A 23,877-nucleotide genomic window follows, 5' to 3' on the forward strand; every position below is an offset into this window, starting at 1 on the left:
AGAAAGCCCGAAGGGCTGAGCTGAAACAATGCTGTGAAGTGCTGGGTCAGGGTTATCGGTGTGCAGGGAGAGGGCTCCTCCTGCTCCCCCAGCTGTGTGTGCAGCCTGGCACGGGCTCCCTTCTCTGGGCACCGCTGGGAAGAAAATAAACTCCTGAAAAAGTCCCAGTGAGCGGCATTTGGAGTAATGTGTGTTTTGTGGGACACCTATACATTAAGTTTTAGCCTTGGGAAATGAGGCGGACATCCTGGCTGGGGTTACAGTAGTCAGAGGCACTTTTTCCAGCTTGCCTGTCCACTCAGGAATCCTTTGGGAAGGAAGCTGCTTGGTCTCATTTTGGATATCCTGTGAAACTGAACTAGCATGTTTGCCAGGAACAGAAAAATGTTATTTCATTTTTAAAGAGCTGAAAACTACTGTATGTGCTTCTGAGTACTGTACGGGAAATTACTGCTTTGGTTTGTTTGTCTGGAGCTCTGGTATTTCCAGTTTACTCAGGATAGCAACCCTGTCTCTTGATCCTAATGCAGCAGTCTCTGCAAAGTGGAAATCTGAAGACAGATCCAGGTTTAAATATTATTTTCTGGCCCAGCCTTACTGTGTTTGGAATGAAGTGTGAATTCTCTTTAGTTCAAATAGGAGAAAGCACGAGAAATATTCAGAGCACAATCCAACAATGCATTGAAAACAATGACACTTTACTGTGATTTCCAAGCACTGTAGGGATGGGTCCCAGGAATGCTGAAGATACAAAGTGTATTTTGTTGGTAGTTCATATTTTTTGCATCTTTTAACTAAATTGGAATGCAAGTGGATGTCCATGGTCTGAAACTCAAACCTTCCCTTCACAGTCCAAAAACATTTTGCAGCAGCTGCACTAAGTTATCCTGGTATTCTCCAAGGTGTGGCCTGATAAAAGTACTCTGTGCTTTTCTGTGGCCATGAAATAATGCTCCTGGCAGGGTGTGACTGCTGCCAAGCTAGCACCCAGACACATCCCGGCTGCACACAAGGCTTTGAAGACTTTTAATGTGCAACCTTAGCTAAACAAGAGTTGTTCCCTAAAAAAATACGAAGGAGATGTCTAAAATCTCTAGTTCATATAAAAGCCAAAAGTAATGGAGAATTTGGTGAAGTATTTTTATGCTGGGAGATAAGTGCTGGTGATGGAGTGTCAGCATCAATCTGATCAGTGCCTCAGGCATGGGCATAACACAGGTTCCTTACAGAAGGTAAAAACCTTCCAGCAAAATCAATCTCCCAGGGAGTGTTCCAGTGCCAAGGAAAGCTGGAGCTCCTGTCTGACATTGGTGCAGTGCTGGGGAGCTGCTGCAGCCAGGATCCCTGGGAAAGGCTGGCACACTGGGATGGCTCTGCATCAGGAAGCTGGGAGCAGGGGAACCCAGAAGCCTGAAGAGGGATTTGTCACCTACCTCTATAGCAGGGAGCCTAACTTGAGCTTTGGGATTTCTGAGCTTCATGTTGGATTTGTATCCTGAAATGCTGGGAAATGTGTGCAGAGGGTTGGCTCTGGAGTCACAGATGTGGCGTGAGCTGCTGAGCCTGGCTGTTCCACAGCAAAGGGAGTGGCAGGGATGTCCATTCCCTGAGCACCTTCTGGCTCAGTATTTCAATAAAATGTTCGTGTGTGTTGGAGTTTTTCTGAATGATATTTTTTCTGAATTTACAGTTCAGAGAACAGAGAAATGCTGCAAAGAGTCAGTTTGTCTTTCTCAGGCCAAGCCCCCAGTTTAAGAAGCTGTTTATTTCCTGTAGACCAGAAATCTTGTTATCTTATGAGTAATCTTGTTATCTTATGAGTTATCTTGTTTATTTCTCTGCCAGTTTCACACCTGTAGCTAAGACCCAATGTAAACAAAGCTAGAGGAAACAAGCCAGCATGTCAATTTGAGCCTCAGCTTTAAACACTCTCTTCCTTCACTGAGTGTCACATCTGGCAGGGGCAATTACTCTTGGTAGGATTATTGTGGACCCAAATCTGTGTTAGGATGATGACAGAAGAGCTCAGAATTAGCCCAGTACTTCTGGGGTACAATGGCATTTCCTTTGCTGAAACAAAGGAAGTTCTTTCCCCTTCATTCTTGCACTTCCCTTTTAATACAAAACATCCTTTGCATGCACATAGACATTTAAAAGGATTTTATGTTTGGGTCTCTGGTTGCTGAATTTGGCTTCAGGGTTTTTAATATGGCTGTTGAAGAGGAAAATTGTACAGATAGCATTTAATTGTCTCTTGTGTTTGTTATACTTTGATTGTTTGGTATTTTTAAAATTGAATTTATTGTTAAGGGAACCTGTTCATTTTTATTAGGGAAGTGAATGTGGGTTTATTAACAATTGCACTAATGCATGGAATTTCTGATTCCTGGGAGTTTCTCTGCCACACAGCTTCCTGCAGAAGAGCAAGGGGGAGAGGCTGCTCACAGGTGACAGCAGCACAAGCCCCTGTTTGGTCAGGGCTGTGGGAGGGATTTGCCAGGAGCAGGGCACGAGGCCGTGGGGGACACCTGGAGCACATTTCTGTGTCTGTAGAACCAGTCAGCAAGCTGGTGAAGAAATCAGGCCTTGTAAATCTGGTTCTACTATGTAAAGTACCCTTGTCCTGGTGGCATTTGCAGCCTCGACAGATCTGCTGTGAGTATCAGTGACAAAAGCAGCTGCGGCTTCTGTTGGACCTGCAAGGCCTTGATGGGGAAATGATGCTCTGCCTTCCTCAGCAGCACGGGAAGAGCTGCTCAGAGCCCTGGCTGCAGTGATGTGAGTGGGCTGGAGCACCCACAGAAACTCCCAGCAGGGTGCAGGGGAAGGCAGTGGTGGTAAAAGCACAAAGCAGGGATAGCGAGACCTGCCTGCAAAAATACTATGAGCTATGTTATACTTCTAAACACTTCAATACTTCTCATTTTGGGGTAGAGCTTTGTCAAGTGGAAACTAATCCTCAAGTTGAGCACTCATCAGAGGTGAGCAAGGCAGGCAGGATTAATTTCAGCCAAGGATCTGAGATGGAGAGGGAGAGAGGGCATTGGGTAGACAGCAGTCAGGAGTTTCACACCCGTTCTCACTGGGAGGCAGGAAGGAAGTGGAAAGTGGCAGGAGACAAAGGACAGCCTGAAGGTTAGAGAGAAGAGATAAATAGGGATTGTGAGAAATAACACAAGCAAAAAGGCTAATTATGTATTTAGGTAAGGCAGGAAGGCTCAAATGGGGAGCAAAGCCCTGGCTTAGCTTTGACAAAGGTGACATGAGGGCCAGAACTTTCTAAATGCTGCCCAGGGGAGAGCAGGGGGCTGGGCTGTTGCTGTGTGTGGATTTCTGCTGCATTGCACGTTTAGTTCTTACAAACTTACACTTTAATGCAGTGATTGGCCTCAACTCTTTAGCAGTGCCTCCAAATGCTGGCCCGAAGGCAGGCAGAGAGCACAAACTCAGGGTCACATTAGCGATAATGTACCCAACGTGGGCTGTTGTACAAGAATACTTTGAAGCTGAGTAGCAGCTTCAGCACTTCTTTCAAGGAAATTGCCAAACGCCTTTATTACAACACTGCCCCTCGCTGCTGGCATTGCAGCCCTCCTGGTGTGCTAATAGGCACCAAAGGCACTTCAACCACTTTGTCTTGATTTTATGTCTGCAACTGTGGAAGTACTGATTGAGAATTTCGGCCCCTTTGCTTGCTCTCTGCGAGGGCACAGCACCCTGAACATCCCTTGAGAATGTTTAAGGACTTTTTCTCAGAAATGTGCATTTCCAGCCTGCTACACTACTGCATGTTCTCCCTGCGGTCCCAATTACCGGGGAGAGGCGGCTCCGAGGGGCTGCGGAGGATGTGATGTGCCTGCGGGCCGGGCTGGCCGAGCGGCTGCTGAGCTGGCCGAGCATCCCTGCGAGCATCGCTGCGAGCATCCCTGCGAGCATCGCTGCCGTCACCTCCCTGGGCTCGTGTTCGCAGCGCCCGTCACCCGAGGGGAAGGGGCTGGCAGTGTCTCAGCTGTGTGTGTATAAAATCCTCTTCTTTGGACGCTGTCAGGGCAATTTTGGGGGTTTTGGGGCTTTGGTTAGCGGCTGGTGCATCGCGCCGGGAGTGCGGGGCTGCGGCGCCGGAGGGGTCCCCGCTGCCGGCCCGGCCCTCGCCGGGGCGGTGCGTGCAGGGGAACTCCCCTGTCCCACATCGCCCAGGCGATCCCCGTCCCGCCCCGCGGGGAGCGCGCCCGGGGTGCCGAGCGCGGCCGCCCCCGCCCGCCGGCTGCAGGTGGCCCCGACCCCCGCGGCTCGCACGTCACTTCCTCGCAAACTTTTCCCCGAGCTGCTCCCTTCGCTAAAGTTGCCGGCGGCGGCCGCCCGGGCCGGGGAGGGCGTTGGGCCGGCCGGGCATGCCCGGCTCGCTGTGCGGGCCGCCCGCGGCAGCGCTGACGGAGCCATGGCCCGCAGCCTGGACGGCATCGACCTGGCGGCGCTGCGGGTAAGGACTGCGGCGGGGAGCCCTGCCCCGGGCTCGGGGCTGCCGTTCCCGCTCCTCGCTCCTGGCTCCGCGGCGTGTGCGAGCCTCACTCAGCCCCGTTATCCGCTGCCCGGAGCGGCTCCGTGTGCCGCGCTTGGCGGGGCGGCTGCAGGGACCGCGGCGGTGATAGCGGGGCCGGCGGGGCGGTGCTGCCGTGCCCGCACAGGCACCGGGGAGCTCGGGGAGCAGCCTCGGGGCTCTCCCGGTGCCGCTGCCCCGGGGCTCTGCCTCGGTCGCGCTGCCCCGGCCGGAGCGCGGTCCCGCGGAGCGCTGCGCTGCCCGGCTCGGAGCGCTGCACCGCCGAGCCTCCCTCCCCTGCCGGGGTGCTAAATAATTCCTACCGACATCCCAAAGATGTTGTGAGCGATGCGAAGAGAAAACAAATGGGAAACGAGGAGCTTCTGGATGCGTGGCGGTTTGGCTTTTGTGGCCTTTTTGTTGTTATTGAAGTTTGAGATCTTTTCTGTCCCCCTCCTTTCCCCAAGCTAAAAAAGTCAGCATTTAGCTAGTTTTGTGAATTTTTATTGTTATCCCCTTATGTTTTTAATGTAAGCCAAACTTTGTCCACGTTAAAAGCCGTGCTGTCAGTGTTTCACATCCACAAGGCAGTGGCAGGGCTGTGTGTGATGCCCCGAGTTCCTCTTGCCCTTTTTACACAGGAGCTGAGCACCCATCCAACCCAGGCAGGGCTTCTGTGGAGTGCTCTGACAGAAGAGGAGGGAAGAGTTCAATTGTGGCAAGAAGCAGTCATCCCCAGACAGTGAAACCAAAGCAAGCCACTTGCTAAAAATATCAGGGAAAAAAGAAACAGGGCTGGGAGCAGCCTTTGCGATGCTCACATGGCGAGGAGGGTGTTCCAGACTGGAGGCAGAAAGAGGAAAAGCAGCAGGGACAGTAAAGTTAGGAAGGACAGCAAAAGGCTTCTGGCTAAGCAAGCAGAAGTTTAGTCTGGCTCTGCTATGAGGTGTAAGGCAAAATAATGGAAGTTCTTCTTTAGGGCTTTAGCAGATGAATCTCATCTCCTTAAATAAATAAGGAAATAGTGTGAGTTTGAAAAGGAGTGAGTCTGCAAAGCAGACAGCAGGCTTTGTGACAGAACCATCTGATTCACAGCCTCCAAAGGCTGAGAGCACTGTGAATTTCAGCCTCCACAGGGGAAGGGATACATGTCTCATTTTGGGAGAAACCCCTTTGAGCACGTCAGCAGCCTTAGTTTGGGGTTTGTGCTAAGTAGGAAATGGGAAACAGGTGAGGCTGAGCTGTGGAAATTATTTAAAGACAGGTGCCTTACCTTTGCTGTGTCTGAGGTGTTCCTGGGGCCAGTGGGAGCTGCCTGGTGTTGTGATTCAGCCTCCCACAGTTGTGAGTGGGGTCATTTTCAAACTGAGATTGCCCTGCTCCCCTCCAAATGGGTGCTCACCAGGGCTCTCCCCTTTCCCTGGAAAGAAAGGAGCCTGTGGTTTCCTAACACTGCTGGGTTCACCAGGGCAGGTCAGAGGCTAAAAATCCCTGAACTCTGCATTAGGTGCTGAGCTCCAGAGGTCCTGTGGAAGAACTTGTGCTTCAGACACCTGGATCCTCTTTAGCTGCAGGGATGTGAAAAGTGCATTTTGGTCTCGCTCTTGCTGCTTTTCATTCTGCCTTGCAGAGGAGATGGATGTGGCCTGGGTGCCTCTGGCCAGCAGTCTTGCTCTGCTTTCTGAGTGTGCTGCAGGTGACTGGAGGGAAATCAAGGTGGTCACATATGGTACAATGTATGATGGTAATTACCCTTAGAGTGATGAATGCTCAGGCCAGAATTTTGGCATCTTTCAAAGGGAATCTAGCAGCTGGGCAGGTGCTGGCTGGTGAAGGGTTAGCTGGACCATGGGCTTAGGTGGTAGCTGGGAGGAAGCACTACATCAACAATGATATGTGGCTCCAAGACAATTAGGAAGGTGGCCCGTTGTGAACAATGCCAGCAAACAATGCAGAGCTGATATCCAAGCAAACAAAGGCAATCCAAGGACCAGAGCCCAGATTAATATCCTTTATGACTCTTAACAAGGCTTGGTTCACTGTGGTGTCCTGATTAAAAGAAGAGAGATGGCCAAGTGTTTGGCTGCACTCAGACCTGTGGAGGCTTGAGGTGCTAATGCTCAATTTGCTAGCAAGGGCAGGATGGGATTTGCACTGTATTAACTTTAATGCTAATGTTTATTTAGATAATTGTTAGGGTCTTTCCTGGAGTGTCAGAAGCCTTTAGAAGCAAACTATTAGGATGCTGAATCAGAACTAAATTTATTGAAAGAGGAAAGAGAAGCTAATTTTGAGGCACTTAAATTACTATATTTGCATAATAAATGAGCTTAGAGAAGAAGGGTGAGGACAGCACACAGTTAAGTGAGAGAGGCAGTTGAAAATGCAGTTTGGGTTCCCCTGGGTTTCAGTGCACTGTGGGCCCTTGTTAATTCAGCAAAGCTGCTTTCTGCAGGAGAGGTGTGAATCAGGGTGCTGCCCATGGAGTGCAGTGGATACTGTGCATGGAAGCTCTGTACTGGGAGGGTTCCTTACAGAGCTGCTGTGAGTTTCAGTGCCTGGACCATGGGCTGCCCACAGCACAGTTCTGTGCAGAGGGTTTGTGCCACCCACCATTGCTTTAGCAGTAGCAATGGTTTATTTGCTGACTTGGGCCCCACTGAAGTAAAGCATTTCTTTATATCCAGACTAGTTAAAACATAAAATGAGGAAATGAGAAGAAAACAAAGAAAAATGCAGTGAGATCCAGTCTTGTAGGCATTCTTATGCCTGAGCTTAAATCCATATGTGAGTGTTCCCATTGATTTCCTTTTTAGTGAGGGCTTTTGGAATTGGGGTTTAAGTCTAGAAGGCTTACTGCCTTGTTTTAAAATAAGTGACAGGGAGAAAAAGACACAGACTGACCTGCGTGGTTCAGAAGTCATCTTTAGCTGATTTATGCATTGCTTTTTAAAAAAAAGAAAAAGTCTTGTAAGATTGACAGTCAGGAACTTTAAGATTAAAACTCATTTAACTTAAAACCAAATTAACTCATTAGTGCTTTCAGTTATGGAAGTCTGGGCTGTGTTGCTCTGGAAGCCCTTGGCATTTATCATGACAGTTGTGCCAATAAAGGTGGAATCTGCTCAGAAATAAAGCCCGTGTGTTTCCACTGGGATTTTGCCAAGGTAAACATTTATGTATTCAATATGAAGAAAGAATTACTTATATTAAAAGATTAACATATAAGTGGAGTGGAGAATAGTGTGATACCTCTAAAAAAGGATATTTTGCCACCAGGGGCATAGAAATTGTACTTCTGAGATAATGTTTTTCTGTATCACATCCCTCAGCAGTACCAACAGGCAGTAACTGACATGATAGATTGCTGAAACAGATGTGGTAAAACTGACACATGGAGTTAATAATATTTTATATAAAATATATCACTCTCAGTGATACCATGGCAAGAAATGAGCTGAGTGATAAATGGCTTAGCCAGAAACCAAGAAACTGATCTCTTGAGTTCTTAATGGTTTTAAATAAATCCCTCAAGTGAGTTTTAACTCACCAGATTTTTTAATGCACTCAGTGGCTCAGGAGAGAGCATAGCCCATGCCTTGCAACGAGAGGGTTCCCTGTACCTGAGGGGTTGCAGCAGTGGTTGGTGTCACAGCAGCTGGTGCTGTAGCACAAGGGTAGAAGTTGGTTCATGTGGAATGGTGGACTGATCACCTGACTCATTAATCTCTTATGTAAATTAACAGCAATCTAGTTTGGGTTCAAAGCCAAGAGTTCAATGCCTCAGTCAAATTCACTTTGTTATGTTTGCAGAACAGGAGAGTTGAGTGTTCTCAGCCTGCCTGTATGTTAAGGTTGCCTGGTTTGGTACATTTCCCTTCACTAAGGTAACTGGGCTCAGGTGATTTATATTGTAATTTTTTCAGTTCTGCTCTTTAGGTTTTTTCCTTTGTTGCATTGGTCATACCAAGCACAGCAGCTCAGCCTCCAGGCTAGCTCAGTGTGGTAAGGTTTAGGAACCTGGAGTTTCTCCTTATTCTACTGTAAGCTGAGTCTGCAGTTGAATTCTAGTATTTTTCACACACTTTCATTTATTTGTTGTATTTGCTGTAGTACCACCCTGCCAATCTTCACCAAGTTGTTTTGCATACAGAGTTTTGTGAAACTTGACTGAAAACATAAATATTAATGTATTTCTTACCCCATGATTTGGCAATTTCCCCTTTACTGTGTAACACATTAGGAGATGGGCCTCAGATATTTCATTTTGGTGGTGTACAATTAGTTTGTTATGAAGTGGTTGCTCTAATCCAAATAATGTTATTTCTTTTGCTTTTTGCAGGACCCTGCGGGAATATTTGAGCTGGTGCAGGTTGTTGGAAATGGGACATATGGACAAGTCTACAAGGTTTGGATCCCTCTGTAATTTAGGATGTTGTTCTTGATAGAGCTCTGTTACCTAAAGCAGAAGTGAGCACATTTAAGAAGGTGGACAGTTGTTCCAGTAATAGCCTGGTTTGTCTTGCTCTCTTTTCTGCATGATGCAAGATGTACTACCTGTGAAATTCCATGGCCCTTCCCTCTGTCCTGTTTTCGTGTCTCTTTGCTGCCACAGGTCACATAAACAGCTTTTGTAATAACTTCTCTCTGCTCTGTTCTTATTTTCTCTTTTTCGAAATTATTTAAAAGGTGTCTGGCAGAAATTTATATCAGTGATGGCTAAATTTGGCCTGGATTGGGTGAAGTTCAAAACTCAGCCAGCAGTGCTCTTCAAGCCAGAGGTGTCAATTAGCCCTGCTCTGCAGGAGGCAATGAAGTCTTTGATTTCTGTCATTACCTGTCACATTGCTTTGTCACTGTGGTATCAAAGCAGAACCAACAAACAGCATAGCACTCTGTGCACCATGCACAGCTTATTTTAGTTACAACAACAAGCCTAGAAAAGTGTTCTTTCACTGTGAAGCCTTCCCTAAAAGTGATTTAAGAAGAGGAAATAGTTGTGATTAAATAGAGAACCAGGTTCCCATTTTGAGAAGGAAGGCAGAGGAAGGAGAAGGCCATGCTGAGCCCTTGGAGGTGCATTCAGTGGCACTGGAATAAATCAGGTCCCACTGCTGTCCCTGCATGGCCAGCCCTGGTGTGTGTGCAGGCTCTGTGTGCAGTGATCCCTCTGTGGAAAAGGGCACCAGGGTCCTGGAGTAGCAATGCAGGGCTGTTCTTCTTTCTGCAGGGCACTGAATACATGCTGCACTTTGGTGTCCATCCTCTGGTGCCAGATCTGCTGTAATCACATTTTACTTTCCCTTTGAAGCTGTAGGTTCTAGAAGAAGCTTTACTGGAGCAATTCTGGGAAGTCTCTCCTTTCCATGCTACCATTTTCTTCTTATTATTTTTGTGTCAGAAGCAGGATCTTTCTCATGTAACTCTTTGTGGTGGTGAAGTCTTTGTGGTTTCTGAGATTGTCATTCAGATCCTGCTTTTAATACTACTGAGTTAAAAACACATGCTCAGGGGTTCACATGGACAGATTAGAAGCCAAGAGAGATTTAGAGGTGCTGTTGTTTTTTACCTGTAAAAAGATCCCAAACATCCTGAATGTTCTGTGAAATAGTTGACTTTCTTTTTGTGTCTGGATTAATTTTATATTGGGAAAGAAAAATTTCAATCTAGTCATCTTTTATGAATGTTGAGTATGAATCAGCTGCTTAATCATGGCAGAAGCAGGAAGGAGCAACACAGTTTGCTTCTCTGCTGCAAAAGAAAATGTTTTGAGCCACCATGTAGCTCATTAGAATGTTAGTTGCCAAAACATGCAAGAAATATTGACAGTGAAAATTTAAAATTGCACCCAAAGGCTGCTTTTCACCAAGCATGCCAGAGACCAGGCTCTGACAGCTCTGGGGATGGGGTGGCTTCAGTCCCTGCTCCTTCTGCACTGGGACTGGCTGCAACATCTGAGGAAGGCACTGAGAGAAGGGGTCTCAGAGGGCTGGGGGAAGCTTTGTGCATGTGAATCCTGCCCTGGAGGAGTGAGAGGCTGTGTGTGACCCCAGCCCTGTGCAAGCACAGCCCAGCTGAGGTGAAACAAATGGTTAAACCTTGTTCAGACAGCGGTGTGGGCAGTGGGTGTTGTGCTGGGGGATGGAGCAGCTCTTGGTGGGATCATGGTGGTGGGAGCTGCTGTTGAAGGAGCTGGTGGTGACAGCCAAGCTGGACAGATGCAGAATGCACATTCCACACTCGGCAGCCAGCTCTGTCACTGTTGTGGAGGATTTTCACCAGCCCAAAGGCTCAGTGTGTTTGGAGCTCCTCCTGCAGACCCTGAGCACCCCCTGAATGCTCTCAGGTGTTTTCTGCCTGGTGGCTCTCCCTGGTGCTGGCCTTGCACCCAGAGCAAATGAGTTTTCTCAGGAGGAGGGCAGCTGCAATGGAGCACGGCTTCTGCAGTTCTGGCCATGAGAAGTTAGGCTCATACTCACTTTTCTTTTTAACTTTTGTGTACTGTGTCCTCTGATCTATAAAATGCTGGAACTGATAGAGTGAACAAATGAAATTCTGGAATAATTTTGCAGTTTGTCTGGTATAAGCTTGTGATTATAAATATTTAAGTTATAAAGTAGTCTCTGTTATCCATATACTTTACTCATATCATTACAGCATGTAATGATAATACATAGTAATTTGCACATAATCAAAGAAAAACTTATTTCAGACTAAATAAATTATATTAGGATTGCTAAATTGCTTTGTTGGCTGTGAAGATGATTCATATTTTAATATATGCAACTCTATAAAAATGAAAATAAAATTTTGAGGATTCATCATTAGATTTAGAAAACCATGTTTAACAGATTTATTGAAGGAGAGTATTATTCATACTGAATTATTCCAGTTCCAGTTCAGGGTCTTTTAAAATGAAATGGAAAGGTATGAATTGTACACATAACAGTGCTAGAGCTGAGTAGAAATGTTATAAAGATTTGTGTAGAATAGCTGAATAAATGCCAGCAGATTTTTTTTGACTACTTATGAAGTAGTAGGACATAAATACGCCAGTTCTGGCAACTTCAACCTCTGCAAAGTGTGAATTAGATGTGAAAAAAAATCCAATGGTAACCAGAATTCATGAGACTTAGGCTTCATTATCTCTTGAAATGACAGGTGAGTTTTTCAGGTAATTCCTGGTTTCCATGTGCTGGAATCCAAAGAACAATCCTATGTAAAAGGTGATTCAGAATAATGCCATGGCAGGTGATAGCACAGTCCTCTCTGGCAGCAGGGGAGAACTGAAAGTGGTTGGAAACAGTGCATTTACTGGTGGTTGGGACTTAGGAGTATTGACTCTTCCCTGCCTTTGTCTCCTCAGTGTTGAGGAGCTGAGGGTCAGACTGTGTCCAGTCTCTGCACCATCTCCACTGAGTGCATTTGGGAAAGAGAAGTTTCTGAACATCCCATGAATTACTTCTGGCAAGGTCTGTCCGTCCTCCTGCATGCTCTTGAGGCCAGGGATGAAATTGGGTGTTCAGGGCATGACCAGTTGCTCTCCAAATATGAGGGCCACCGTTTTTGAGGGTTGCTGATGGTTAAGGACCTTCAGAGAGCAGAGCAATGCTTTGTGTCATGTAGCTGCCAGTGTCATCTGGGGGGGAGTGAGAAGGCTGAAGGTGTCCCTGGGGAGTCCCTGGGATGTGCTGGGCCATGGCACTGCTGTGGGTTCTGTGCCTGCTCCCATTCCCTGCAGGAGTTTGCCTGTGTAGGCTCTGGGGTGCTGGGTGGTGCTGGTCCCTCACCCCTGATGCACAGCTGTGCTGGTCTGTGCCTATGTGTTCACTAAGAACTAAACTCTAAGTTTGGGGGAAGTGAAATATTTTTTCTGAAGACTTCTGCTGTTAGTTTCATAATCTTTGATGAGAAGCATTTCTTCCATAGAAGCCTCTTGATGCATTTTCTATGTTCCAATTTTCAATGCAGGGTCATTTTTCTGTTGAGTAAATGGGGAAAGGGAGATATGGGGGCAGCTGAAGGGGTTGCCATTTTTGAAGTGTTTGAGTCACACAATTCTTCCTGAGCTCTGGAGGAGGCTTTGAGACTCTGACAGTTGTCAGGATGAAGAGGAATTGTTCCTAGTCCTTCTCATTCAGCCACGCTCTGAGAATCCTCGTCCTTCTGAAGCTTTTGTGGGCCAAATGAGGTCAGCAATAGTGTTCTGAAGCCAAGAGGCACCTGTTTGGGGCTTTTGTCTTCCTTATGTTTGGTGATGTGGATTAGCCTTCTCCTGGGCTTGCCAGTTTTCAGTGGCCTAGGCAAAGAGAGGCCAGTGTCTTTGGATAGTTCCAGGGGCTGATGTTTTTGGCACATGATCTTGGAGGCTGATGATAAACCCTGACAGATTTGCAGCTGCTGTGTGTGCAAAATGGTTTTATCTTCAATGGAGTCTGAGGGCCCAGGGAACTTGAGAGAGGTGCTCTGGTTTGGAGCTGAGAGTCAGGAGGGAAGATGTGGATTCTCAGTAATGCAGCTGATGGAGAAGCAGCAGTGCTGCTGCTGAGGCTGAGCAGGGCTGGAAGCAGCCCTGCCTTCCTGCAGTGACTCTGCATAGCCAATATTTTTATTTCTCTGTGGTCACATAAGACTCAGGATACAAAAAGGAAGCAGATCTGAGTAAGGAAGTGTATGGGGTTTTGGTTGGGTTTGTTGGTTTTTTTTTTTAAACACAGTTGCTTCTTGGTATTGAATCATGTTTCAATTGCTGACGTGAGTTATGAGTTACTTTGCTGCTGATGTAGAGTGGCAGGAGGGCAGCAAAACACAAAAACAATGTTTCAGTTTATCTTAATTTGAAAGTCTGTTAAATTCTTCCTATTCCATGTCACTGAATAACTGGCTGCTGTAATTGAGTTGGGAGTCGTGGGGGGAAGGAACATGGGGGTTTTTGAGACTGGGTAGTGTGTGGAAAGGATCACCCAACCATGCTGTTATGGAGTGTTAAAATCTGTGGACTGTATTGTAAACCATAATTAATGCGTAAGGTAGCACCTGGAAGGCTAAATGTAAGAAACATTACAATTATGTTCAGTATAATCCAGACGGTAAATGTGTATAAGCTGAAAACTTTTAAACCATCCCTTCTGTGGGTGGGTCAGCAGTAGCCACTTTCCAAAGATTGTGTCTTGGGGCTGAAATGCAATTTCAGAGTCTCCAGAGTGCTGCAGAGATGTTAAAAATGACACATAATCTCAGGTTGTTTCATTGTCATTTGTGGTGAGTTACAATTTTCAAGCTAATCTTAGTCTTCAAGGCACTGAGATTTTGACAAGTGAAGAAAGGAAATCAGTTGTACTCTATAGAAATGACAAAGTGCTACTCTCTGTTTCACTAGCAGTTGATAAAAGTGCTTGTTTGTCTATCTGTTTATTTTGGGTTTTGGTAGTGGTGCCTTTTTTTGGTCCTAAAATTAAGAGCCAGACACAGTAAAGAGATGAAGGGTTTTTACTTTGGCGTTTAATAAGGATCTGTATGGGGCAACAGTTCATCAAGGTGGAATACACCGAAATGCATGCATACAGTAGATCACGTTTACAATTTTATAGACCTTGCAAATTAGCATCTAACAAAGATGTCCCAATGAGAGGCTTGAATGAATAGTGTGACATGTCCCTATTCTAAAGTATTCCCCCCAGACAGTCTAATCCTAGTTTGCAGGATGTGTTCTGGAGGGACCCTTGGTTTCTCAGGATGGTCTGGTGCTCTCCAGCCTCCAGGTGTGAGGCCTTGGGATGTTTGGTCTCCTGGCCTAGAAGAGAATACCAGGCTTAAAGAATTCAGATTATGCATGCTATGGGTATGAGAGTACATAAAAGGTATAGAAAAAGAAAAGGCAAAACCCATCATGGCAGCAGTAGAAGAGCTGATTATCTTGTCCACATGAAGCTGTCTTGGTTAATGTAAACTAAGCCCCTGCTTTTAACAGAAGGGGGGACCGTGTGTTCCCAGAGGTCTTTTCCAATCTCAGTTTTGAGTTCAAGACATACCTACTATCAGCCCAGCCTATTAGGATGTGAATTACTGACTTGGAGGATACAAAAACCCTCCACTTCTATATGAAATACATATATATATATATATATAAAATAGGTAGTTTATGGTGTGTATTCAGTTGTCAGAGTCAGGAGCATTCTTGTGCTGGGGTTTTTAGGGGTTTGGTGCTGTTTGGTCTTTTTTTTAATCTTGCCTTCCCTGCCTATTTGCATGACAGGGCCAAACTATATTCAGCACTGGATTTTAAAATAATGGATCAAACATGCGAAATTAATTAGCAAATTGTCAAGTCCTGGTTCTAGTTAGTGAATATTTCAGAAGAACTCGATTAAGATTCTTAGGAGCCAAACTAGTTTATCAAAAATAGAAGAGCAAGGATGTGAAAAAAACCTCTCAGCTGTGGAGTGCCTCTATACAATAAAGGCTCTGCCTGAACAGAGCAATGAACAATAATTAGATGTGCCATTAGAGAGTAGTAAAATCCTTGCAAATAATTTGTTGTCAGGCCTCCTGCTTTCAGCTCCTCCATGTTTTGGACCTAAAAGTCCATGTGGGAGAACACAGTGCATTTTCATCCTAAACTGTTGGCATTTTGAGCTCATGTTGCATAACACTTCAGGTTTTGTCACTGGGTCATGCTATTTTGAAGGTAAGAGAACGTGCTAAAAATGCACTGCTGGTAATGTGAGCATGGTAGGAAGTAGTTCAAGCTCTTAATTCCCTGCTCAAGCACTTAGCTGTGCTTTGAGCACCTCACCAGTGACATTGATTTCAGCAATCCTGACTGCTCAGGGGCATCCAGATTCACACCCATGTGCAGATGCCTCAGTGTGACCAGTGCTCCGTGGGCCTGAGCTCTGCACAATCTGACCTCCCCAGAAGTATTTTCATTGCATATAATATATGAATTTTTGGAACTTGGGGAAAAAATTGTAATTGCCTATTTGCATTACAGAAAGCCATGGCTATGACAGTTAATGAATGAATGACACAACATTACTTAATTTTAAACAGCAGAAATCTAGGGTGCTGTTTATAGATGTTTGAGCTGATTCCCATGGCAGGTTAGCTCTAGTAACTACATTTCACAGGGAACTGCAGGATTTTAGAGCCTGGTGAGGACATATCACCTTATCTCTGTTATCTCTTACTTCTTGGAGCTCCTTATGAATTGTACTTTCCAGGCCTGCTTTTATGCCCTGAGGAGTGCATGGGTGTTTCTTTGAAAGTCCTTCTCTGGTACCTCTGGGCAATAGCTAATAAAGTATAACAAAAGGAAGAACAAATCAGTTGGTTTCCTGAAATAAAGCAAGGAACTATTTTTCAGCTGTTTGTAGTATACTTTTTATTTTTCAAAGTCCTTGTGTATTTTAAGTCTGCCCTTGTAACCTTCTGAACCTTGTGGAATTCCTGAAAGGTTTTCAAGATCTGCTTTAGAAGCACCTTCTCAAAGGCCATTTATTCCCCATTTCCGACTTCCTACCCTTGAAAATACTGAATTTTAGTAATTTCTCAGATCTTACAACTGAGCAGTCCTGGAGATACACTTTGTAGCAAGCTGTGCCCTTTTCAGTGTCCTGCATAAACAATGTCATTCGCTCCTGTGCAATAGCTGGGTGTGGTCTGGGGCAGTGCCTTCGGGAGCTCCCAGTGTGTGCAGAATTCACTTTTTCATAAAGGTAAGAGAGGGGCTGATGTGGGCAGCTGTGGCTCAGGAGATTGTGCTTCTCTTCTTGCCTCTGCCTCCCACCATGGCCAAACCTATGAGTTTCCTGGAAATGGAGCTCTTTGTGTGAGTGTAGCTGTGAAAATGGAGGCAGCCCTTGGTTTTGTGCAGCATTTTGGGATTGTGGCTGGGAGGAATCAGGGTGCTCATGGAGGTGATTTGTGAAAATTGGTTAGCAGCCACTTCCTGAACAATGTGCTGTTTGAAAACAGCTTCACTTGAATCCAAACATGGGTTCAAGAGAAACCAGAGTGGGAAAATTTCAAGAAATGAGTTGGCTTTCGTTTCCAAACTTTGCATCAGAAATGTCAAAACATTACATTTAATTTCCTTCATTTGAACATACATTTAAATTCAGCAGGATGTTTAATAGATTGGGGAAAAAAGGTACAGTCATACTGAAATTATCTGGCATGAAAAAATGAAATATGAATATTAATGTGAATTATTCTGATTTTATATTCTGAGATGAGTGTTTGCAACCAAAAGCGATACCAGTTGGCAAAATATTGACATTTTGTTGGTGTTTACTGAATACTGGAATTTACTAAATTCTGTTTTCTGACTCTGTGGCTGCTACATCTGATACGAGCTTTTTAATGCAATTTTTTCTTGTATCTCTATTGTTAAAAATGGAAACATTTAGAGGAAAAGGTCATAAGAGAAATGTGTGATGGCCTTCTGAAAAGAAAATTCCTCAAGTTCAGTAAAATGTAGATATCTTTCTTATTTAGTATGCTGAATTTGGCAAGGCATTTCCCCAGTATTTAAAAATAACAAAAGAGTAACCAGTTTACTAGTGATTTCTGTTGCAGTAGATTTGTCTACTTCTGTTTAACTCTTGGCTTTAAACCTGTGAACAATTATACTAAAATATGCAACAAAACCATCATGAAATAAATATGCGTATGACTTAGATAATGGATTCTCAAATGTATTATTTACACAGATTTTTCATTATGTTTTCTTGTTATATGGAAAAAGGAAAGAGCTGGAAAAAAATAATATTTGTTTTTTGCAGTCTAACATGAAGTATTTATTGTAACAGGCTTCTTGCAAACATTCTGCCCCCAGAAGCCAAATTGTGTCAGTAGATATCTGATTGCCTTTTATTATGATCAGAGGGCAAAGTTAGGAGTTGGGGGCCAGCGTTATCTCTCATGCTTTGAAAATCAAATTACTGTGGTGGGGTCTTGCAGTTTTCCTGTGTTTTGCCCTGCAGAGGAGCACAGGCAGCAGCAGTGCATGACCATTCCTGCTTGGGGATGCCTTTGGGATGAAGGGGGGTTTGTTTCCAGAGACACTGGGCTGTGCTTTGCTCGCCCTCCCAGTGGAAGGCAGCCAAGCTTTGCAGGCAGGGGCTGGAGGAGCAGGGGTGCCCCATGGACCCAGCCTGGCTCAGGAAGGGGTTTGAGCTGTGAATGTGCTGCACTGAGGGCACACTGGGCTTTTTGTGCATGTGCAGATCAGCCTAAGCAGGTCTGACATTTCCCAAAGGCACTGGAGCTCCTGGCTGGGTTTGTGCTGGTGTTTGGGGCTGCAGATTGCTGGGTGCCCAACTGGGGCAGCTTCCCTGGCAGGAAAGGGCTTGCACAGGGAGAAGGTCCATGTATGGCAGCCTGCCTTCCAAAAACGTGCCTGGAAAAGGATGAAGGAATAGAGAGATGCACTAACTTTCTTTTGGACACTTGGAAAAATCAGCCAGAACTCTTTGGAGTAGAGGAAGATACAAAACTAAGACTGAAAACTCAGGTCTCTGATAGCACACGTTGGAGAATAAAGAACAGAGAGGATTTTGGACTCATCCTTTGCTCTGTTCCCCTCTTCCTTTCTTTACATTATGTTAGTTTCCAGGTACCCACCTGTTGGCAGGCTTTGCATGGCCTGTGTCCCTGGCTTGCATGGTGGAGTTGCAGTATTTCCATGCTGGTGAGGGAATCAGCCTGTGCAGACACTGTGTGAACGCTCAGGTTCCTGCCCATGTTTGCAGAGCACCTCCTGCATTTGTGAGGCTGCTCAAAGAGTCACAGCACACTCCTGGTCAGTCCTTTTAATGTCATTTGGCTTCCTACATCTGCCAAAGTCACAGTTCTCTGACCAGGAATGAAGGGAAATGGCCTAACCAGAGCGGGGTGATGGCTGGAGCCTGCATGGCACTTGCCCTGTCTGACACAGAGATGGGATTTGCATGTCAGAGGGAGTATATGAAATATCTGGCTGGCTAAGCTTTTGTGGTTGCTGTATCCTGCATTGTTTACATTATTCTGGCAGACCTCTCCCTTTGAAAGTTATTACTATTAAAATAGAGCAATTCTTTCTCATGTGGAGACATCCTTGCAGCCCAACTCTGTCAGGGGTGGCTGGGAGGCTTCAGGTACCCATCCCTGTGCTGGGATGGAGGCAATGCTGAGCCACACCAGGGCTGGACAGGGATTGTAGGTGCCACTGGAGTCTGGGCTGGACATGACACTGTGCTCTATAAACTGTGCTTCTTAATGGGGAGCCTGTCTGGTTGAGTGCTCTGGTGTGTAAATGGTGCCTGATCTTCTGGAAAGGTTGTACCTTCAGATTAGGTGGGCATATGCCAGCAATGGGTTTTCTTTCCTTTCTGGCTTCCCTTATTGCCAGGCAAGCAGCGTGAGTGCCATCATACAGTGCCCTGTTGTCTGAGCTGTCAGAAGCCATTGTGTGATGTGAAAGGTCCCCAGAGATTGCATGATGCTTTTTGATTTCTCCTTCTAGATTTGGGAGCATGATCAGAAAGAGAAATGGGGAAGCTGCTGCTCTGCATTTCCCCACCCTGGGGCAGGCTGGTGACTGTGCAGTTCTCTAGGAGTGTTCCAGGAGCTGGCTGTGGTGGGACAAGCCACATCTGTCCTGCCTGCCAAGGAGGACATCCACGTTTGTGAAGGACCCTTTATGAGCAAAGAGTGTTTGCAATGCAGGAGGTGACACAGAGGGCTTTGCACTTTAGGTTTTTTGTGATTCCCACCCTGCTGTGCTTGCCTGAGTGCAGCAGTGCCTTTCTGCAGATGTGCTGCTGGGGTTTTGTGGTGCCTCAGGTGGGTCTGTGGCTGCTGAAACAGGGCGTGTGCCTGGCCCTGCTGCTGAAGCAGAACAACAGCTCTCTTGAGGTTTGGCAGAAAATAGTTCCTTTTTTTTGTTTTTCCTTGGTGAAAACAAGCAGGTAGGAGGTGATGCTTTGCCACAAAATCGTGTTCTCACATATCAGTACAAAACCACTAGCTGGACCCACCCCTGGCTGTGGGCAGCATTTACTGTACCAGCTGGTGATAAAACCCATGTTCTCTCTCATTGCAACATGAGATATGTGAATATTAAATTACTCCAGTTAATTGCTGACTTTTCTAAAACAAATTCTCTTTTAAAAAGAGGAAAGAGCTGGTAACAGAAGTAAACAGAAATGTTCAAATAGCTAAGCAGTAATCTCCTTCTATTAAAGCTGCTGTGAAAGTGGACAGAAGTGGAGGTATGCAAAGAATGAGCATTTTGATGACTGGTGTGGCTGGATCAGTGAAAGGAAAATGGCAAACCTGATTCAGGCCACTGAGCATGTCCACGCTTAACAAAATTGAGCTGGAAATAACATTTCTAATTAAACTGGGTCAAACCATGTATGCAAACCAGGTCTTTAAAAATAATTATACGAAACCTTGTTTTTTTCCAGTCCTTTGCACATGATGTCATTTGTTTGACCTATTCAGAGGGGAAGTGCTAACAGTGATGTGAGGGTGCTTTGGCCTCACCTTGCACTCATTGGTTACAGGGAAAATGGCAAACCAGAATCCGTGCAGGGGAGCCAGTCCCCAAAGATGACTCAGTGACTAATTTCAGAACCCCTTCTTGTTAGGTATTTGTTTTTCTGAAACTCCTCTGTTACTGAACGTGTCGGGTTATTTTCTTGCGCAAACATGTCAAAAATAGGTATTTTCTGTAAGCCTCGGTGGTGCAGGGAGGAAAGGAGTTTGTCTCCTCTGATTTGCACAAAGTATGCAGGAATTGAGTCATCTTGGAGACTTCAGATTTGGTTGGAATGGGCTGACTGGTTCAAACATGATTGGATGCAAGAGCAGTGCAATCCCATACATTCTGTTTACTTAAAAAAAACCCAACTGGCTGAGCTTCTCTTTGGTAGTGCAAGTTCGTGTGCTCCCCTGAACCTGAAGGTTCAGAAGGTAGAAGGCAATTCAAAGCATCTGGGAGATGGCTTTTCTGGTGTGGGGTTTTCATATGCAATTGGATATATGTTTTTTTAATGACCCTTTTGTTGTAAGTAGAGACCTAATAATTTAAATTTCTGTTATTTAAATATGTGCATTGGCAATGCTGTAGAGTTTTAGTTTATCCTGCAGAATTTTCCTCTGGCACATAATATGATATTTATCCAAAGTGGCAGTGAGCTCTTGGTGGTGTATTTTGGCATCTGGATGTAGGTGACAGAATATGCAAAGGAGCTGCAAAAGGAAGATTTTTTGGAAACTTGTGTATGGTTAAACTTTTTAAGTGTTTTTTTTTTAAGTGAGCACAGCTAGATGTTAAAGCAGAAATGCTAGCTTTTAAAATTTATATTCTACATGTAAGCCAGCAAGTTGCTGGCATTAGCTGGATGCCTTGTGGAATGTTGAGGTTGTTTTGCTGTTTTGTTTTTGTCTTTCTTGACAGCTGCTTTGGATGTGATTCAGCTGCTTGGACAGGCTGTTGCTCTTACAAGGTAAAGGAAGCACATAGGGTTCAGAGCTTGGAAAATGAGAAGTGGCTTTGAGACTCAACCATGAGAGGGGTTCTGGTGCAGCTTCACTGACATCTGAGGTACCTTAGGCTAGGCCAGGGGATTTCAGTGTTTCAGTTTTGAATATTTCTCTGTGTGTTTCTGTGCGTGCCCTTTTGTGTGTAGTGCCTGGGCCCTGTTGTGTTTGGTGTGGAAGAAGCCCGTGGTGTTTCCCAGTGCTGCCTGTGGAATCTCCCTGTGGCACAGCAGCTGGCAAACCGAGAGAGGGCAATGCCCTCCATCCTACACCTGTGAACGTGAGTGAGTGTTGAGAGCCAGGGCAGTGAGAGCTCCCTGTTTCCATCTGTGGGTTTGTGGAGAGCCTCATCTCCCATGGGCTGTGAACTTTGGGTGGCAGCCCTGCAGGTCCTTTTACACAAGGGGACACACTGCAGCAGTGGCTGAGGTTATTTCTTGTGTCACAAGCTCTGGCTCAAACCTCTGAGAGGATCTGTGCAATCACACCTTTTCCAACAGGGAAACCATTGAAAATACACTCTTTTTTTCATTGTAAAGTGAGGTTTGTTTTAGAAATGTGACCCTTTATGAAACAATAAACTCAGCAGAAATTCCGTAGGACATAGAATCATTAAGGTTGTCTGGTTGCCTTCAGTGGGGCCAGAAGTGGGTGTGAGAGCCTCAGTGTTGGGAGAAGCCATGGCTGGGACAGCTGGTGGTGGGAAGGGCTGCAGGGAACCTTTGTTAGGTGTAGGCAGCAGTGCATGGGAGGAGGGCAGGGGCCCCAGCCCGTGCTGGGGCTCTGGTGCTGTTTCACCCACACACAGCTCACTGTGCAGTTCACTGCTTCATCTTGCCCTGTACAGAATTAATTTGGCTTGTTTAAACAGGGCGAGACAGAGAGATGAGAGCTTCAAAAATCCAGTTAGGGCTGTTAAGTAGTTAATTTCAGGAAATTATGGGTACCTCTTGTGACCAGTTCTTCCAATGATTCACTGCTGCTTTTGCTTCATGTGTGCTCGTAATTACGCTGAGCTGCATTGCTCAAGGCTCTGTGGTTCTTCAGCTGTAATGTGTTTAGCCATTTTCTTGAAATTATTCTGCAGGGGTAGTTATTTCTTTCTTCCTCTCAAGACCTCACTGTTCATTTCTACCCTGCTGTGATTGACTTCAATTCCTACAAGTAATACAGAAATTGAGAAGATGAAGCATTGAGCAGTAACTGCTTGTAGCTGTTCAGGAACTTTTACTGTGCATCTGACCTGTAGTTGGCTTGAGAGGGGAACCTTTGCCAGCCAGGCTTCTGCTGTTCAAAGCTGATTAGATCAGTTTAGAAAAGAATAACACCAGTGCTCCTTGTGAATTCAGATTTTTTTTTTTTGTTTTGAACTTGGAATCTCCTCTCTTTTAAATTCATTAGAAAAGCAAGCTATACTTCACTTGTAGGACTAATTAAAAGGGTAGTCTGGTTTCATTTTGGAGACTAACTTAACACTGAAAGCCTTTCCAAACATTTAAGTAATTTTCCCTTGAGTTTTCTGGACCATCTGGCCAATAGGATTTTGGAAGGAAATGGGAATTGACTGCTGCTGTGAGATCAGTGCCATGTAGCTCATCTCTTACAGAAATAATTCAGAAATCTGGACGCTTGTGTGTTTTTTCACAGAGTAATTGTGTTCATTAACTCCCTTTTAATTTTTTGGAGAGGATTCACCAGGTAGAGCCAAATGAAAAGGCATAATTATATGCTCTTTTTTTTTTTCCCCTCAGTTAAATGCTCTGTGAGGAGTTTGGTATGTGTGTAAAAAATGTGACCTTTCCCTAGGCAAACCTCAGATCTTCTGAACTTGACAGTATTAGTCAGCAGAGTTTTTATTCAGGATTCACCTCAGTTGAACAGAGTCATAGGGAGGGTGTTGGCCCAGAAACGCTGAAGGCAAGACTCAGGGGCTGTAAGAGAAACCCTTTGAATGCCAGTTGTTAGTGCTGGGCTGTCCATGGTGTGTGAGCTGGACACAGCCACCTGCATGGTGCTGCAATCTGTGTGAGAAAAACACCACCAGAACTGCAGTGGGAAAGTAAATCACCCCTAAGGCTGCTGTAGCTCTGTCATCATTTAGGCTGGGACTTGCCCCTGTGTACCCTGCTTGCTTCAAAGCCTTTAAAAAAAACAACCCAACAACACAGTTTTAACCTGTGCAGAGCCATGTCCATGTTCTGCATTATATGCAAGAGAAAATTCAACTACATTACAGCTGCTGTTTACAAGAATGCTGAAGGATCTTTAAAATTCAGCAATATAAATGCTAAGAGCTTAATGTGCACACAAGGTTGTGTTTATGTGGGATAGAAGGCTAATAAAGCTACATTACTTAAAAAGCTAAAAGATGACTCTCCTAACATGAGGTTTGTAATTGCTGTGTGCAGCTTAACCTTTGTAGCTTTGTAGCAATGGTGAGCCAAAAACCCTTCCTTTGAGGGATTCTTGCTCCAAAATTCTGGCCACCCATCAGCTGACCTCCTACAGTCCAGCCCTGACTTCCTTTCAGCAGGATGGGGCTGGCAGCACACCCTTGACTGCCTGTGACCTTATCCAGCAGAGAGAGATGTGCTGTGAGCAGGTTTTCTGTAGCACCCTGCGTTTCTGTAAACGGATGTGCGTGAGTCAGGCAGCAAAAATTCACTGGGCTGGGGGGATTTGTACCTCACCCCAGACTTAGCTTCTCAGCAACCCCTGTTCTGCAGAGTGAGAGCCTTCCAAAGGCTGAGGCTATTCCAAAATTGTTTATTTTTCTGGATGAATAGACTTCTGGTGCAGCAGGCCTTTGC

General features: G+C 45.4%; 1 protein-coding gene across 3 annotated transcripts in view; it reads left to right on the top strand.

Moving 5' to 3' along the window:
• Positions 1-4,293: 4,293 nt before the first annotated feature.
• The window catches only part of NRK (Nik related kinase), an 88,851-nt gene continuing 69,267 nt past the window's right edge, over positions 4,294-23,877 (top strand). For 2 of the 3 annotated variants that reach the window (XM_036402164.1, XM_054516362.1), the window contains exons 1-2: positions 4,294-4,480; positions 8,880-8,945. In XM_036402164.1, the coding sequence (XP_036258057.1) occupies positions 4,439-4,480; positions 8,880-8,945 (108 nt within the window). In that variant the 5' untranslated portion in view covers positions 4,294-4,438. The remainder of the gene's footprint in view (positions 4,481-8,879; positions 8,946-23,877) is intronic. The other variant, XM_054516361.1, reaches the window with a different exon arrangement.

This window comes from Molothrus ater, chromosome 14 (genome assembly GCF_012460135.2).
Source record: "Molothrus ater isolate BHLD 08-10-18 breed brown headed cowbird chromosome 14, BPBGC_Mater_1.1, whole genome shotgun sequence".
In the NCBI taxonomy this organism is placed as follows: Eukaryota; Metazoa; Chordata; class Aves; order Passeriformes; family Icteridae; genus Molothrus; species Molothrus ater.